Raw genomic sequence first — 19,363 nt, forward strand, 5'->3', positions numbered from 1 at the left:
CATGTAAGAGGTTTATTATTGGTTATTTAAATAAATTAATAAATTCATATTTTTAAATTTCTCACTTTTAATTTCTAAATTTTTAAAAATGTTTTATTTATTTTTTGAGCAAGAGAGACAGAGCATGAGCAGGAGAGGGGCAGAGAGAGAGGGAGACACAGAATTTGAAACAGGCTCCAGGCTCTGAGCTGTCAGCACAGAGCCCGACGAGGGGCTCGAACCCACAGACTGTGAGATCATGACCTGAGCTGAAGTCAGACGCTCAACCAACTGAGCCACCCAGGTGCCCCTCTCACTTTTAATTTCTAACATGGTAATTATTGATAAATATACTCAGCATTAACAGAAGTTCTTTGAGGGGCACCTGGGTGGCTCAGTTGGTTAAGCATCCGATCTTGGTGTCAGCTCAGGTCATGATCTTGCGGTTCATTGGATCGAGCCTTGCTGTCAGCACAGAGTCTGCTAAGGATTCTCTCTCTCCCTCTTTCTCTGCCCCTCTTCCCCTTCTCTTGCTCTCTCTCAATAAATAAATCAACTTAAAGTTTTTTATTGAGGTCCTCAATAAATTTTTAACAGCTTTATTTATTGTATATATAATTTTGTACAAGGAAATTCACCCGTATAAGTGTAAAGTTCTGTGGTTTTTAGTGTATTTATAGAGTTCTACAACCATTAGCACAATCCATTTTAGAACATTTTTATTACCCCCAAGAGAAACCCCATTTTCATTAGTCTCTCTCAGTCACTCCTCCTCATCCACTGGCAACTGCGAATTTACTTTCTGTCTCTATGGATTTGCCTATTTGAGATATTTCCTATGAGTAGAATTTTACATTATTTGCTCTTTTGTGTCTGGCTTTTTTCATGTAGTATATTTTCAGGCTTCAGCTTCATCCATGGTGTAGCATTTATCAGTAATTCATTTTATACCAAATAGTATTCCATAGATATGTATGTATCACATTTTATTCTTCAGTTCATCAGTTTATGGACATTTGGGTTATTTCTGCTTTTTGGCTATCATGAATAATGCTCCTGTGAACATTGGTGTATACGAGGATTTTGGGGTGGACATAACGTTTTCATTTCTCTATACCTACTTAATTCTATGTTTAACATTTTGGAAAACTGCCAAAACATTTTACAAAGTGGCTGCCCCATTTTACATCCCTGCCAATGTGTTATTTTGTCTTTTTGGTAATAGCCATCCTGAAGGACATGAAGTGGCATCTTATTGTTCTGATTTGCATTTCCCTAATTATTAGTGGTATTGAACATCTTTTTTTTTTTTTTTTATTTAATTTTGAGAGAGAGAGAGAGAGACAGCACAAGCAACGAAGGGTCAGAGAGAGAGGGAGATACAGAATCCGAAGACAGGCTCTGAGCTAGCTGTCAGCACAGAGCCTGATGCAGGGCACGAACCCACGAACTGTGAGATCATGACCTGAGCCAAAGTCGGACGCTTAACCGACTGAGCCACCCAGGCACCCCTTGAACATCTTTTCATATGCTTGTTGGCCATCTGTATATCTTTGGAGAAATCACCACTTGAATTCTTTGCTTGAATTCTTTGCTAAACAGTTTTTAATTGTTTTGGGTTTTTTTTTTATTGTTGAATTATAAGACTCCTTCATATATACTGGAAAGAAGTCCTTATCAGTTGTAAGATTTTGGATTTTTACTTTCTTTTACTTTTTTTTTTTTTAAGTAATCTGTATTCCCAACATGCAGCTTGAACCCACAACCCTGAGATCAAGAGTTATATACTCTACTGACTAAGCCAGCCAGGTGCCCCCTGGATTTTTACTTTTTTGGGGGTAGTATGGTGGTTTACTTTCTTGATGGAATTATTTGTAGCACAAACATTTTTAGTTTTGATGATGTTTAACTTTTTGTACTTTTGTTACTGTGTTTGGTGCCATATCTAAGAAACCACTGCCTCAAGGTCATGAAGTTCTCTTCCTTTGTTTTCTTCTAAGAATGGTAGTTTTAGCTTTTACATTTAAGTCTACAAGCTATTTTGCATTAATTTTTACATACGGTATGAGGTGGCATCCAACTTCATCCTTTGCATATGGATATCCCCTTGTCCCAGCACTGTTTGTTAAAAAGATTGATCTTTCCCTATTGAATTGTCTTGGTTAACATAACGTATGTGGTGCCCCTTGGGTACTGGGCAGAGGATGCCTTTCTTCAGAAATGTTCTGTGAATGTTCTCAAACTTGGCACAGTAATTTTTCACATGGGGTTTCCCCCAACTGCATGAATAATGTTATTTTGAATTCCAGGCTTCCTCGAGAGTAGGCCTTGGTATATTGTCAAAGGAAATGATTACTAGTAGTAATAGTAGTATCATTAATAAGAATCCTTTTTTCCCCACCTGGCATGCAGAAGCTTCCTTGTTACTTTTTTCCAACAAGGTTTTCTTTTTTTCTTTTATTAATTTTTTTTTAACGTTAATTTATTTTTGAGACAGCAAGAGACAGAGCACAAGCTGGGGAGGAGCAGAGAGAGAGGGAAACACAGAATCTGAAACAGGCTCCAGGCTCTGAGCTGTCAGCACAGAGCCCGATGCAGGGCTTGAACCCATGGACCGCGAGATCATGACCTGAGCCGAAGTCGGACGCTTAACCAACTAAGCCACCCAGTCGCCCTTCCAACAGGGTTTTCATTGGAGCCCACCATTTCACTAAGAGAATACCTCTTTTAGGTTCCCAGCTTTAAGTGAGGGGTATGGACACTTGCCCCTTTGGTATGTGTCCTAAGCCCTATATGTACTAAGATTAATTCCCATAGTGTTTGACTTCAGGGTAGCCCCTGCTAACATATTTGCTTACCTCTCAGTGTTCAGTTGCATGTATGTGTGTGTGTGTTGTTGTTGTTGTTCTCGTTGTTAGCTCGAGGACTTAATTTTTCTTCCCTTCTTGAGAACTTAGAGAAGCATTAAAAGGGTGTTATAATTTATTCAGTGCCTAGGCATTTGCATAGAAGCCTCCCCTCCTGCCATGTACAGATGGTCAGAGCTGGAGTGATGGGTCTTGGTCTCAGTGTGTGGTGACATCTCCTATTTTATGAGGCCTTCAGGATGGGGACTGTGATTGGGAACTTCAGTTATAGAAAGTTCTTTAGTCTTTCAAGGTAATTTATGAGAGACAACCATAAAATGGTCCATTTTGAGGTTGAAAATTATGTGTTAGTTGTGGGCCACATTTATATGACTGAGATACACTCTCCATCAGCTTTTTTATTTCAGGAACAAGGAAAAGGACAGTAAAGAATAATAGATAATTAAGTATATAATAAACATTGAAGATTTCACAGATCTTGTTTAAGCTAAATGCTCCCAAATAATGTAATGATTATGTGTTATAGTATATAAGGTGTATTATTATATAGCAAATAAAAATCCTTGTGTTTATTATAAAATTTTCCATAATAAACTATGCTCATGATATTTAACTGCTTCTAAGTGGGATCACTTGTCATTTTCAGCAGTACAGTTCTTTATTGTTATGGGACTGTCCTGGGTACATGGCCCAGATAAATCAGAACACTTAACATTGCTGATGCAAGGCATTGAATGCCAGCAGCACACGCCAGCCGACCTCTCCCAACATTGTGACAACTAGACCATCCCCTGCATGATCCCAGATGCCTGAAGGGGAAGGTATAACCTGGTTTGAGAGCCACAGACTAATTATGAACCTGAGTCTGCAGGATAGTTTTAAAACTTCTATAAATCCTATGTTTTATTTTTTTAGTGTTTATTTATTTTTAAGAAAGAGACAGAGAATCTCAAGCAGTCTCCACACTGTCAGTGCAGAGCCTGATGTGAGGCTAGAACCCAGGAACCGTGAGATCATGACCTGAGATGAAAGTCAAGAGTCAGACACTTAGCCAACTAAGCTACCCAGGCATAGAGATTTATAAGACATTTTGGATCTTATTTTTTTTTCTCTCTGTGGAAAAATGGTAAAGGATTCTTTTTTTTTTAATATAGTTTATTTTTGAGACAGAGACATGAGCGGGGGAGGGGCAAACAGAGAGGGAGACACGGAATCTGAAACAGGCTCCAGGCTTTGAGCTGCCAGCACAGAACCCAACGCAGGGCTCAAACCCACGAACTGCAAGATCATGACCTGAGCCGAAGTTGGATGCTTAACTGACAGCCACCCAGGCGCCCCAAGGATTCATTTTTAAAAGACTTTATTATTGGCAAAGCTTTTGTTTGCTGTGTATTTTGTATATGCTATTTTGTTTATATGTAAGATCCCACTTAGCTTAATTTTGCTCATTCCCAGGCCCTTGTAGAATATAGAAGAGTCCTGCTGTATGAAAGAGGTTTTAGTTCCAGCTGTAGGAATATTGAAAAGCATGTAGGCCTCTACCCATATAAATGTGTGGGGGTTTTTTTAATGTTTTATTTATTTTTGAGAAAGAGAGACAGCGTGAGCAGGGGAGGGTCAGAGAGAGAGGGAAGACACAGAATTTGAAAACAGGCTCCAGGCTCAGAGCTGTCAGCACAGAGCCCGACGTGAGACTCGAACCCACAAACCGTGAGATCGTGACCTGAGCCAAAGCCAGATGCTCAACCGACTGAGCCACCCAGGTGCCCCAAATGTGCTTATTATACTACCTTCATGGCATAGGCACTCCTCCATAACTTGCTCGCTTGATCACCTCCTTCCTACAGAGCCCTTCTCCATTTCCTCTTTCCATCTTACAGATATTTCCTGGATGAGTCAGGTTGTCAATACCTGAACCTACTCATCAATTTTAACCTCATTAAAAATGGTGCGGTTATCATGCCCCTACTCATGGAAGCTATAGGAAGTACCCAGCACCACCTCTGACATATCCTTGCCCCTCCAAAAACAATGTGAATCAGGCCTCCAAATCTAACTACTTTTAGTAGTTAGAGAGAGAGACAGTGTGAGCAGAGGAGGGTCAGAGAGAGAGGGAGACACAGAATCCAAAGCAGGCTCCAGGCTCTGAGCTAGCTGTGAGCACAGAGCCTGAGGTGGGACCCAAGCCCACAAACCGTGAGATCATGACCTGAGCCGAAGCCAACGTTTAACCGACTGAGCCACCCAGATGCCCCAAATGTGGGAGATTCTACTGATTCAAATGTTTCTGTAATTAATAAACAGCAATAAAAATTTGTGAAGGGTTTCTGGGGGGCTCTTATAGATTCTAGAGACTTAAGGAAACCTACCCACTAAATGCAATGTGTGGATCTAATTTGAATCTTGATTTGAACAAACCAACTGTAAAAAAATCACTTTTGAGAAGATTGGGACAATTTGAAACTTGATCTGGTTATTAGGAAGTTATTGTTTATTAAGTATAATAATAATCTGGTTGTTCTGCTTTTTTTAAAAAAAAAAAGGCTAATCTGCTAGGTACTAAAGTATTTATGGGTAAAATACTATGATTGGTATTTGGTACATAGGATCTGCCTCAAAATACACCAGGGATAAGAAAGAAAGAAAGAAAGAGAGAGAGAGAAGAAAGAAAGAAAGAAAGAAAGAAAGAAAGAAAGAAAGAAAGAAAGAAAGAAAGAAAGAAAGAAAGAAAGATAGATTTGCAAAGTCTTACTCATTGTTGAGGCAGAGCAATGGATTCATGGGGTCATTATACTACTCTGTATACTTTTGTGTATTTTGAAAAATTTTGTAATAAATGCAAAAAAGAGGGGCGCCTGGGTGGCTTAGTCGGTTAAGCGTCCGACTTTTGCTTGGGTCATGATCTCGCGGTTCGTGGGTTCAAGCTCCGCGTCGGGCTGTGTGCTGACTGCCAGCTCAGAGCCTGGAGCCTGTTTCAGAGTCTGTGACTCCCTCTCTCTCTGACCCTCCCCTGCTCACGCTGTCTCTCTCTCTCTCCTAGAAATAAAAATAAAACATTAAAAAAAAAATACGTCTAAAAATAAATGCAAAAAAGAAAAGCCCTCTCATTTACTAGTAATGCATGGGTTTATTATTTCAGGGGTTGGTAACATTCAGGGATGTGGCCATAGAGTTCTCTCAGGAAGAATGGAAGTGCCTGGAACCTGCCCAGAGAAACTTGTACAGAGATGTGACTCTGGAGAACTTCAGTAACTTGGTGTCACTAGGTAAGGATGTTATATAAAATAGGGCCAGACAGGAAACAAGGCTTCCAGGGACTGCCACAGTGGGAGGTTGGTACCACCTCTGGCAGGGAAAGGTAAAAGGAGGAAACTGCCCCTGGACAATGGTAAGAGCTAGAGTCGTGGAGAAGGGCCCATTTGGCAGCAACCGTAGCCACCTCCAGAACTGCTGGATCAGAGGAGGGAGGAAGAGGGATATATACCCTGAGCTCTCTCATCCTCCCCACTGGCCTTCTGTTGATGCTTCCATATGCCAAACCCAATGAGAAACCATAGAGCCAGGATAATACAGTCCTTACAGGTAAGTTGTCTGGGGCACAGAGCAAGCAATGGATTGAGTGGGGAGGAGAGGGCAAATGGAGAATGACCACCATAGCTATCTACTCTATATAATGCAGGACTAGCCTTCTGGAATTTCTGGTATCTTCATGGTGAATTTCTAGGGAGACTTATAGGTTTCTGGATAAATTTCTGCTGTTTCCAAGGGAGTTCTTCGTCCTTTATATATGTGAAAGAGGTAGTTCCATTAGCACCTCTGTCTTCCTATCCTTTGGACAAACTTTACAACTTCCTTTATTCCTTCCTTCATAATTGTCTCTTTTCCTTGGTGACCAAGGGACTGGGTTTGAATTTTGGAACAGGACAATTATCCTCCATTTATTTTCCTATTAACAGGACTCTCTATTTCTAAGCCTGATGTCATTTCCTTACTGGAGCAAGGGAGAGAACCCTGGATGATTGCAAATGATATGACAGGACCATGGTGTCCAGGTGAGCAAGGGGTGATCTAATCGGGGAGGTCATTGGGAATAAAAATAGCCAGTAAGTGAGTCATCTGATAGCAGTAACTTGAGTTATTACTGAGAGGCTCCCCTCCAAGGTATGCTGAAAACTGCAGAACAACAGCCTAAGACATGAAGACACAAAGAGCGAAGGTCTTGTTAGCCTCAGCTCCCAAAGGAACCTTGGCCCTTACCCCCATTACCCTTTCTTCTTTCATATTTTCCTCCCATTTCAAAAAGAACATGCTCCCTTTTCCTCCAGGTGCTGCATTTTTACCTGTACTTTGGACCCTTTTTTCTGTAAGCATCTTCATCTCTTAAAAAATACTTTCGGGGCACCTGGGTGGCTCAGTTGGCTAAGTGTCCAACTTCAGCTCAGGTCATGATCTCGAGGTTTGTGATTTTGAGCCCCAAGTTGGGCTCTGTGCTGACAGTTCAGAGCCTGGAGGCTGCTTTGGACTCTCTGTCTCCCTTTCTCTCTGCCCCTCCCCCACTCACGCTCTGTCTCTCTCAAAAATAAATGAGTATTAAAGATTTTTTAAAATACTTATTTTTTTAAAACAGCTCACTTTACCCAATTCAGCAATTCATTTATTCTCTAAATGTTTGAGAGATAAGGTCGTGTAATGGCTAAGGGCACTGACTTGGGAATCAGACTGAGTTCAAATCTTGGCTCTGCCAATTACTAGATCTGTGAGTTTAGGTAAACTGCTTAAAATATCTGTGCTTTCGTTTTCTCCTTTGCAAATGAGATAAAAATAGAGCCTCCCTCATGTAATTATTATGGTTGTTATAGGAGTTAATAATGTGAAAATGCTCAGAACAATGCCAGGTAGCAGTGACCATTAAATAAAAGTTATCATGTATTCTTAATTGGCACTTGCTGGGCAATATTGGTAACTTTGAATACTTATAAGTTACCCCCCAATTCCTCTGTTGTTGTTGTTATTTATTTATTTATTTTCACTATATCTTAATTCTCTATCTAAAATTATATTTCTCTATTAAAATTTCCTTTTGTGTAGGTCTGTTCAGTAAATTCTGTTTTGACCACATGAAAATGTCTTTGGGGTGACTGGGCAGCTCAGTAGGTCCAACTCTTGATCTCAACTCTGGTCATGATCTCACAGTTTATGAGATCAAGCCCCACATTGGGCTATGCACTGACAGCACAGATTCTTTCTCTCTCCCTCTCTCTCTGCCCCTCCCCCACTTGTGTTCATGCTCTCTCACAATATAAATAAATAAACTTTTTTAAAAAATATTTTTATTTATTTCTAGGAGAGAGAGAAAGAGACAGCGTGAGCAGGGGAGGGTCAGAGAGAGGAGATACAGACTCTGAAATAGGCTCCAGGCTCTGAGCTGGCAGTCAGCACAGAGCCCGATGCGGGGCTCAAACCCATGAACCGCGAGATCATGACCTAAGCGAAAGTCGGCTGCTTAACCGACTGAGCCACCCAGGCGCCCCAATAAACTTTTTTAAAAAAGGTCTTTGGGATACCTGGGTGGCTCAGTCGGTTAAGTGTCCGACTTCGGCTCAGGTCATGATCTCACAGTTCAGGGGTTCGAGCCCCGCGTCGGGCTCTGTGCTGACTGCCAGCTCAGAGCCTAGAGCCTGTTTTCAGATTCTGTTTCTCCCTCTCTCTTTGACCCTCCCCTGCTCATGGTCTCTATCTGTCTCTCAAAAATAAATAAAACATTAAAATTTTTAAAAATCAAAATTAAAAAATGTCTTTATCTTCTTTCTCATAGGATATTTTATATATTTGTTTCATTTTAAAGATTTTATTTTTAAGTAATCTCTATACCCAATATGGGGCTCAAATCACAAACCTAAAATCAACAGTCCCATGCTATACTGACTGAGCCAGCCAGGTGCCCCTTTTGTAGGATATTTTTTTTTCTTTTGTAGGATATTTTTAATGAGAATGGAGTTCTGTGTTAGCAGGAATTTCCCAAAGAAGAGATCCTTTCGCTGCCTTTTCTCTTCCAATGTCATCACTAGGTCAAGTTCTTCCAATTTTGGAAAATGTTCCCTACATATATTTAAAACTAGTGTTCCTTGGAAAGGAACCTTGCCTCTCTGTTTATCTCTAATCTTTTTGACTATATTATTTAGAATCTGAATGTCCTTTTTTTTTTTTTAATGTTTGTTTATGCTGGGGAGGGGCAAAAAGGGAGGGGCAAAAAGGGAGAGGATTCAAAGAAGGCTGACAGCGGAGCTCTAACTCACATGAGATAATGACCTAAGCCAAAGTCAAACAGACATTTAACCAACTGAGCCACTTAGGTGCCCGAATCTGCATCTCCTTTTAACTTTCTCTGTACTGGTGCTATGAAGTTCTAAGAGCTGTTACTTGTATTATATATAACGTTATTACATTTTACATTTTTGTAAAGATGAAATATAGATCGTCTTTGCAAATTGTACTTTTACCAGTACAGTCCATCCTTTCTTATGCCACTTAGTGCTTTTAACCTTGAATTCTGTTTTTTCTGATATTCCATCAAATGCCTTCTTTTTTAGCCTAAAAATTCACTGCCACTTGAAGTGTGTCCATGTACTCAAGATTCTATTAGAGTTTCCTCTTTGAATCAATCCAAGATTCTTTCACTTTACTAAGGAGATTCAGTCTATTCTCATTATTGTAATGACTAATGTGTCTATTCTTATTCCTGCCATTTTGTTTCATATGTTCTGTTTCTCACTTCTATTTCTGGCTATTCCCATTTTGCTCACATTTGTTTATACCTCTTTCTACCCTCAAGTGATTTTGAAGTTGTACTTCCTCTTGCTTTGGAAGAATAGTCTTTAATATGACTTTTAAAAATTGGGATACCTAGGTGGTTCGGTAGGTTAAGCATCTGACTCTTGATATCAGCTCAGGTTGTGACCTCGCAGTAGTGAGATTGAGCCTGCTGAGTGTAGAACCTGCTTGGGATTATTTTTCTCCTTCTCTGCCCCTATCCTGCTTGCATGCATGAGCACTTGCTCATGCTCGCTCTCTCTCTCTCTCTCTCAAAAAATTAAAAAACAATGATAATAAAAAAATTAAAATGTGCTTAAACCTGTGTTTCTTTTCCTACCTCAAGACTGAAATAGAATTTTTTCCTTTTTAGTGAAGTTTTTAACTTTTTTATTTATTTTTATTTTTTTAATGTTTTTTATTTATTTCTGAAAGAGAGAGACAGCGTGAGCAGGGGAGGGTCAGAGAGAGAGGGAGACACAGAATCTGAAACAGGCTCCAGGCTCTGAGCTAGCTGTCAGCACAGAACCCGATGCTGGGCTCAAACCCACGAACCATGAGATCATGACCTGAGCCGAAGTCAGACCCTTAACCAACTGAGCCACCCAGTTTTTTTATTTTAAGTAATTTTAGGCTTGTAGAAAACTAGCAAAATTATTAGAATTCCCATATGCCCTTCCCCCAGCTTCCACTAATGTTAACATTTTACATAACCATAGTACAGTTATCAAAACTAGGAAATTACCATTGGTACAGTAGTATGAACCAATATGGATGTTATTAGAATTTTGTCAGATTTTCTCCTAATTTCTCCTTCTGTCCCAGGATCTAGTCCCAGATCCTGTGTTACATTTAGTTATTGTGTCTCCTTAGCATCTTCTACTCTGTGGTAGTTCTTAAGTATTTTCATGCTCTTGATACTTTTGATGAGTATTATTTTGGAGAGTTCTTGGTGTAAATGTGGCTTAATACTGATGGTGGTAAACTTGATCACTTGTTTAAGGTAGTGTCTCTCATGTTTTCCCCCTGTAAAGTTACTATTTTTCCATCTGTAATTGGTAATTATCTTGGGGGGAGATACTTTAAGAATATACATTTTGCCTACTGATTTTAGCATTCATCGGTGGATCTTCTTTGTAAGTTATTACAATAGTGTTGCTTCATGTTGATTTTCTTTGTACCTTATTCCTTCTAAATTTATTCATTGGATTTCACCTGTAAGAAAAAGCTATCCCTTCCCCCTCTCCCATTCATTTATTTATTCAGTGATTTATTTCTATCAATATGGGCTCTTGGGTATTTATTATATTCTATGGTTTGTAGCCCAGTACTACTGAATGAAATAAATACATTATTTATTTCATTGCTCCAGTTATTCAAGCTTTGGCCATTGGGAACACCTTCAGGTTGTTCCTGGGTTCTCTTAACATGTCCTCATTCTTTTTTGAGGACTTTCTTATTTTCTGATACCACAGGATGTTTCAGGCTTATCTTGCAGTTTTCCTGCCCCAGCCATTCCTCAAAGAAGCCCTGGTTTCTTTTATTGGGGAATGGTATGAAATAGCATCTTTGAATCTCTTTTTTGGAGCAAAGTAAGACCTTTACCATATTTTACTTCCCTGTGCCCTACCAGGGTTTGGCAAACTACAGTCAGTGGGTCAGGTCCAGCCCATAGCCAGTATTTTGTACCACCTACAAGCTAAGAATGGTTTTTACATTTTGAAAGGGCTTAAAGATAGATAGATAGACAGACAGACACACACACACACACACACACACACACACACGCATATGCTAAAGAGACATTATGTGGTCTACAAAAGCCTAAAGCATTTACTGTCTGGTCCTTTACAGAAAAAGTTTGTTGGCCCTTGCCTATATTCATCCTCACCCTCACCCCACTCTGATTTTGTTTTAATGATCTGGAATTCTAGTTTCAGACTATTGTTGTTCTTAAAATATTTCATAAATTTATTTTTTTAAGTTTTTATTTATTTTGAGAGAGAGTGCATGTGAGAGCAAACAGGGGAGGGGCAGAGAGAATCCCAAGCAGGCTCCTCACTGTCAGCACAGAGCCTGAAGCGGGGCTTGAACTCATGAACCGTGAGATCATGACCTGAGACAAAATCAAGAGTTGGCTTAACCGGGGGCGCCTGGGTGGCTTAGTTGGTTAAGCGTCCGACTTTCGCTTAGGTCATGATCTCGCGGTTCGTGGGTCCGGGCCCCGCGTCGGGCTCTGTGCTGACTGCCAGCTCAGAGCCTGGAGCCTGTTTCAGCCTGTGACTCCCTCTCTCTCTGACCCTCCCCTGCTCACGCTGTCTCTCTCTCTCTCTCCTAAAAATAAATAAAACATTAAAAAATAAAAAAAATAAAAAATAAAACATTTAAAAAAAAAAGAGTTGGCTTAACTGTCTGAGTCACCTAGGCACCCCTATTTCCTAAATTTATAGTATGTATTATTCCTCACTAATAATAATGATATAAAGCAGTCATCTATACACTACAGTCTATGGGCCAGACTGCTACCTGTTTTTATAGGACCTGTAAGCCTATTGAATTCTGTAAATGCCTTCTAAGAGGTGCATTGATAAACAGTATTTGGCAATACTGTGTATATGAAACATTTTCAAAGGTTAAATAAATACATAAAATCTCATTACAGATCAGCACCAACAGATGAACATTTGCCATAAATTTTGATGCTGGAGAACACTAATCTTGAACTCCAGTTAAGTGAAATGATGTCTTCATTTCTGAGTTGTTAATTTTAGCCATTCTGACAAGTGACAGGTGGTGACTCATTTTAGTTTTGATTTGTAGTTCCCTGATGATGAGTGATGTTGAGCATCTTTCCATGTGTCTATTAGCCATCTGGATGTCTTCTTTGGAAAAGTGTCTATTCATGTCTTTTGCCCATTTCTTTACTGGATTCTTTGGTTTTGGGGTGTTGAGTTTGATAAGTTCTTTATAGATTTTGGATACTAACCCTTTATCTGATATGTCATTTGCAAATATCTTCTCCCATTCTGTTGTTTGCCTTTTAGTTTTGCTGATTGTTTCCTTAGATGTGCAGAAGCTTTTTATCTTGATGAGGCCCCCATAGTTCCTTTTTGCTTTTGTTTCCCTTGCCTCTGGAGACATGTCAAGTAAGAAGTTGCTATGGCTGAGGTCAAAGAGTTTGTTGCCTGTTTTCTTCTCTAGGATTTTGATGGCCTCCTGTCTTACATTTAGGTCTTTCATCCATTTTGAGTTTATTTTTGTGTATGGTATAAGAAAGTGGCCCAGGTTCATTCTTCTTCATGTCACTGTCCAGTTTTCCCCATTTGCTGAAGAGACTGTTTCTTTTCCATTGGATATTCTTTCCTGCTTTGTCAAAGATGAGATGGCCAGATGTTTGTGGGTCCATTTCTTGGTTCTCTGTTCTGTTCCATTGATCTGAGTGTCTGTTCTTATGCTAGTACCATACTGTCTTGATGAGTATGGCTTTGTAATACATCTTGAAGCCCAGGATTGTGATATCTCCAGCTTTGGTTTTCTTTTTCAGGATTGCTTTGGCTATTCAGGGTCTTTTCTGGTTCCATACAAATTTTAGGATTGTTTGTTCTAGCTCTGGATAGAATGCTGGTGTTATTTTGATAGAGATCGTATTGAATATGTAGATTGCTTTGGGTAACAATATTTGTTCTTCCATTCCATGAGCATGGAATGTTCTTCCATTTTTGTGTGTGTGTGTCTTCTTCAGTTTCTTTCATAAACTTTCTATGGTTTTTGGTGTATAGGTTTTTTACCTCTTTGGTTAGGTTTATTCCTAGGTATCTTATGGTTTTTGGTGCTGGATTAACTTTTATCTTTTTCCAAATGAGTATCCAGTTTTCCAACCATTATTTATTACAAAAACTATCCTTTTCGCATTTGAAATACCACTTTTATAATAAAATTCAATTTCCATATAAACTTCCGTCTTTTTCTGGCTTTCTATTGTATTCTACTCATCTCTCTCTCGAATGCAATATTTGTTCATCAAACAACCCATTCTTAAAAGTTTATTATATAGTAGGGTTTGGCTATAACAGCTAGTAAAAAAGGCTATGTTTCTGCCTTTGGGGATATTTAGGAGAAGAAAAAGATCAACAAATGAATAAATAAATGAAAATCTAATTACAACTAATAAAAGTATTATGAAGAAGGGGCGCCTGGGTGGCTTAGTCGGTTAAGCGTCCGACNTATGAAGACAAGTGCACGATGTGGAAGAGAGAATCAAAGTGTATGCTGATCTGTATAAAAATTGAGAACACCCAGCTTAATTTCTTTTGCTCCTTCTGGCCCCTCATCATTTTTGTGCTTTCATGTGATCTTTAGAAATTGCACAGCAATATTTGGGACTTATATAGGCCATTTACTTTTTAAGGTTATTTTCATTTTGTCTCTCTAGTCAGCTATAGAATTTTTTATTTCTCTTAAAAGAATAAAGCTTGCTTGTATTTTCTTTTCTTTTTTTTTTTTTCAGAGCTGAAGTCCAGGTGTGAGAAATTTCCACAAAAAGATATTTTTGAAGTAGAGTCATTCAATTGGGAGATCATGAAAAGCCTTAAATGCTATGATTTTGAGGGCTCCAGTTTTGGAGATGCCTGGGAATACAAAGGCCAATTTGAAAGACAACAAGTAACTCAGGAATACTGTTTCAAGCAAGTAAAAATCACATATAAAAACATGCCCACTTTTGAGCATCATACATCCCTCACTTTACATCAGAACAATGAGATTGGTGAGAAACTGATTGAATGTAATGAGTGTGGGAAAGCATTTAGCCGTGGCTCACACCTTATTCAGCATCAGAAAACTCATACTGGTGAAAAACCATTTGAATGTAAGGAATGTGGGAAGGCCTTTAGTCGTGCTTCACACCTTGTTCAACATCAGAGAATTCATACAGGTGAGAAACCTTATGCCTGTAAGGAATGTGGGAAGGCCTTTGGTCGTACTTCAGAACTTATTCTACATCAAAGACTTCATACTGGCATCAAACCCTATGAATGTAAAGAGTGTGGAAAGACCTTTAGACAGCATTCGCAACTTATTCTGCATCAAAGAACTCACACAGGTGAGAAACCCTATGTATGTAAAGACTGTGGGAAGGCTTTTATTCGCGGCTCACAACTTACTGTTCATCGAAGAATTCATACAGGTGCTAGACCTTATCAGTGTAAAGAATGTGGGAAAGCCTTCAGACAACATTCACAGCTTACTGTCCACCAGAGGATTCATACTGGTGAGAAACCCTATGAGTGTAAGGAATGTGGGAAGGGCTTTATTCATAGCTCAGAAGTTACTCGACATCAAAGAATTCATTCTGGGGAGAAACCCTATGAATGTAAGGAATGTGGGAAGGCCTTTAGACAACACGCACAGCTTACACGACATCAGAGAGTTCATACTGGTGACAGACCCTATGAATGTAAGGACTGTGGGAAGGCCTTTAGTCGTAGTTCATACCTTATTCAACATCAAAGAATTCATACCGGTGACAAACCCTATGAATGTAAGGAATGTGGGAAAGCCTTTATCCGTGTTTCACAACTGACTCATCATCAGCGAATTCATACTTGTGAGAAACCCTATCAATGTAGGGAATGTGGAATGGCCTTTATTCGTAGTTCACAACTTACGGAACATCAGAGAATTCATCCTGGTATCAAACCTTATGAATGTAGAGAATGTGGGCAGGCCTTTATTCTTGGCTCGCAGCTCATCGAACACTACAGGATTCATACTGGTTAGAAAGCCTTGAATGTTAAGGGTATAGGAAAGCCTTTACATGGATTTCACACCTGACTCAATATTAGATGTGTAACGTAATGTAATTAATGTCAGAAAACCCTCATGTGTCACTTCCATTATGGAACATGGGATTACTCCTACCAGAAGAAAATTCAATAAATGTGGGAATTCTTTTTGCCTCACACTCACTGCTTACTGAGCATCAGAAAACTTATGCTGAGAAAAATATTAATATGACTATAGAAAACATTTCTGTTACCACTCAAAATGTGTTAAACTACTGAGAATTCCTAAGAGAAAATGACCCTATTAGGATATTTTTTGAATGTGCCTTTTACCACATCATACATCTTATTTAATCTTATCTCACTTCCACCAGTTACTGACTGTATAGCATTGGACAAATTATGCAATCTTCCTGTTCCTCAGTTTACTTATTTTTAAGCAGTGATGATTTGACTTACCTGATAGAGTTCTCCTGAGGACTAGCAGATATTTTTTATAAAGCCTATAGTTCAATAAACATTAGTTATTGTTGTTAATTAATAACAATATTACTGTTGAGTTCATGTGAGAGGAGAGCCTTATTATGAATGTGCCAAATAACAGAAAGCCTTCATAGCCACTTGTTAACAATAATTTGTCCTGGAAAACAGTAGTAAAGTATTATTGTAAGGTCTTCATGATATTTAAAACTAGGAAGTCACACGATTAGAAATTAACAGAAGAGTGGCCAAAAGAAATCCACCCATTTAGAAATCTAAAGCCACTTCCAAGTATAACTTCAAGAGCAGTCAGAAATTTCTACACATCAAAACCAGTTCAGTACAGCCAAAGCTGTGTTCCTGTCAACCCCAGGACTGAAGATAAGGGCTTTGTTCTTTAAATACAGATCTCCAGTCATACACCAAGCCCACTGAATGGATGAATAGTCAACTCTAAAAATTAGAGGGAAATTCCTATATAAACCCAAGTCAATAGTAAGAATGATAATTAAAAGAATAATAAAATAAAAAACAGTAGACTCAATCTGAAGGTTGTTTATTTAACAATATAATTAGATGGATGATTGACAACTCTGAACTAGAAGAATAAACATTTAGCATTTTGAATGTGGAAGAGGTGGGTATTTCTTTTAAATAACTACTATGCATAACTTTAGTGTATTTGGAAATTTAAAGAGAATGGGTTTGTACAAAAAAAATCAACACTGGTTTAAGAAGACATGGAATACCTGAATAAATCAATGATTGTAGAAGGACATAAAAAGACATCAAAGCTCTTCCCTTTTAAAACAGTTTAACCTACTAAAACCTCAAGGAGCAGATAGATAATCCATGAGAGAAGCTTGCCATTACATTTCCAAAGCTAAATAAAACTATGATTAAAAAAAAAAAACCAACAAGAATAGCTCCCAAGAAACAAATTGTAGATGATCATCATTTGTGAAAATAAGTATAAATAAAATTGCTGCTAATTGAATCCAATCTCCTCAAAGTTAGAAGCTAATTTTAATAAAAATTTTAATGTTTATTTTTGAGAGAGAGAGTGCAAGCAGGGAAGGGACAGAGAGAGAGGGAGACACAGAGTCTGAAGCAGGCTCCAGGCTCTGAGCTGTCAGCACAGAGACTGACGCGGGGCTAAAGTTAGAAGCTTATTTTAAATAGAATGTCTAGAATTTCACCTGTCGTGGATTAATTATGTTTTCAGAGTTGTGGTATAACTCCAAGAGAGGACAATGGTAGTGGAAAGAGCCCTGATGCAACCCTAGCGATATATGGATCAGAGCTTATGAATGAATCTGGGGAATCTCAAGAAACATCCCCTCAGTCCAGACAGTGGCTGGGGCACACGGCCTCTGTGTCGCGATGCCATCCATCGTCTTAGTCATCCAGACTGTTGACGAAAGCACCTGTATTTTCCACATGTATCACTGCCTACACAGGATTAGGAAGTAATGTTCTGCATATCATTTTACTTTAAGTGGTTTAATGATTACAGTGTACATTTGGAGGAATTCAAAGCTATGACATTAAAAAGTGTCACTTTGAACAGTAAAAACATACTCATAGGATAAATATCTTAAAGTTACAATTTGGTATATAATCTCTATTCCATCTCTGCTGTTATTCTGTGTATCCAGCACTGCTATCAAGTTCTTGTATATACTGCCTGATTTTTATGTTTGCCTAAGTGTAGACATATAACACCTTTATAAAAGATTTTTACATAAATGGTAGCAAATTTCTATACTTGGTATTTTTGCTTATCCATACACCTTGAAATTGGATCATATTGATACATACATAGCTGCCTTATTCTTCCTTAACAGCTGCATAGTATATGTGTTTCATAATTTATCCTGTCAATTTAGTTTGTTCCATTAATATTTGCTTTCAAACAATCCTATAATAAATATCCTTGCACATAAATTATTTTGTGTATGTGTGATATCTCTTTAAGATAAATTCCTGAAAGTGGAAGTGCTAGATCAAAATGTATATACATTTTTAATTGTTTACACAAAATCTTACAATGTACCCCCAGTGCCCCCATCCCCAACTTCAGTAATTATCAGCTCATGGCCTATCTTGTTGTATCTGTATTTCCACCCACCCCTCGACCCTCATGTCAGTTTTGAAGTAAATCCCAGCAACATCATTTCATCCATAAATATTTCAGTGTATATCTCTACAATGTATCACGACTGGAGAGAAGATTTTCTCTCCTTAAAAAATATGGCAATACTGTATTACACATATGATGGTAAGTATTCCCATTTCTAATTGTTTCATAAATGTCAGGTTTTTTTTAAAAGTTCATTGAAATCCAAATTATGTCCACAAATTGCAGTTGTTACAGCTCTTCAGTCTCTATGCATTCTTCTTTACCCTTTTTTACCCCCCTGGTAATTTATTTTCTGAGGAAACTAGATCATTTGCCTTGTATAGTTTCTCAGAGCCTGGTTTTTGCTGACTGAATCCCATGGTGTAGTTAACATGCTCCTCTATTCTTGGTATTTCCTATAAATTGCTAGTTGGTACCCAGAGCCTTGATCAGATTGAAGAGGTTTTTGTTTTGTTGTGTTGTGTTTTGCTAAGACTATTTGCAGGTGGTTAATATTGAGACATAACGTCGAGGTGTCTTTTTATGATATTAGCAACCATTGTTCAATTGACCTATTCACTAAGGATTACAAAATGATATACTATTTCTTCTTTTATTAGCCAAAATATTTTTATGAAGAAAAACTTCCCTTTACTGTGTGGTTTCCCATGTTACAGTAAGGAAAGGCAAGATAAATGCTTCTTTCTCTTTATAGGTTTCAAAACAATGAGTTGGTTCCCTAGCATTCTGTCATGATAACCTTTGAGTTTAGGTATGTGTGTGTGTGTGTGTCTGTGTGTGTGTCTGTGTGTGTGTGGCATATTTAAAATGTTTAAATACAATTAGGTTATACTCTCATTGATAGTCAAATTGTTCCATCTCTAGGATGTGGGAGCCTCTTCCACAGGCTCCCCTGTCCTTTTGATATGACCCTCGTAGTCTTTGATCACTTGCTTGCTGTCTGCCACAAAATGTTCCAGGCTCACCTTGTTCATATCCTACCTCCCACCTTAAAGTAGCCATTTTCCAAGGAGTTTTTTTTTTTGTTTATTTTTTGGAGTTTGAGGGGGGTACATTCCCAAGTGGTATACAGAAGCCACAAATGACTAGGAGTGCTTCATTCTCTGGTTGGACATTTTTACATAGCTGTTTTATACACATTGCTCAAGTGCCTTCAAGAAAATTATGCATCCATGCATCTGCCCACAGTGGCAGAAACCCCAAAACACCACATTCATCTAATCCTGGAGAAAACATTTATTTTAAATGTGTAGACCATTTGATGGGTGAAAAATGGAAAAGTTACCTTGGTTTTCACTTGC

The 19,363-nt window shown here is 38.5% G+C and overlaps 1 protein-coding gene across 1 annotated transcript in view; it reads left to right on the plus strand.

Annotated features, from left to right (window-relative positions):
- ZNF565 (zinc finger protein 565) overlaps positions 1-15,607 on the plus strand; it is a 36,630-nt gene extending 21,023 nt beyond the window's left edge. The window contains exons 4-6 of the mRNA XM_077773756.1: positions 5,986-6,112; positions 6,803-6,898; positions 14,164-15,607. Coding sequence (XP_077629882.1) covers positions 5,986-6,112; positions 6,803-6,898; positions 14,164-15,434 — 1,494 coding nt within the window. The 3' untranslated portion in view covers positions 15,435-15,607. The remainder of the gene's footprint in view (positions 1-5,985; positions 6,113-6,802; positions 6,899-14,163) is intronic.
- Positions 15,608-19,363: the final 3,756 nt, after the last annotated feature.

The sequence above is a fragment of the Crocuta crocuta genome, unplaced genomic scaffold, assembly GCF_008692635.1.
Source record: "Crocuta crocuta isolate KB4526 unplaced genomic scaffold, BGI_CrCroc_1.0 scaffold267, whole genome shotgun sequence".
NCBI lineage: Eukaryota > Metazoa > Chordata > Mammalia > Carnivora > Hyaenidae > Crocuta > Crocuta crocuta.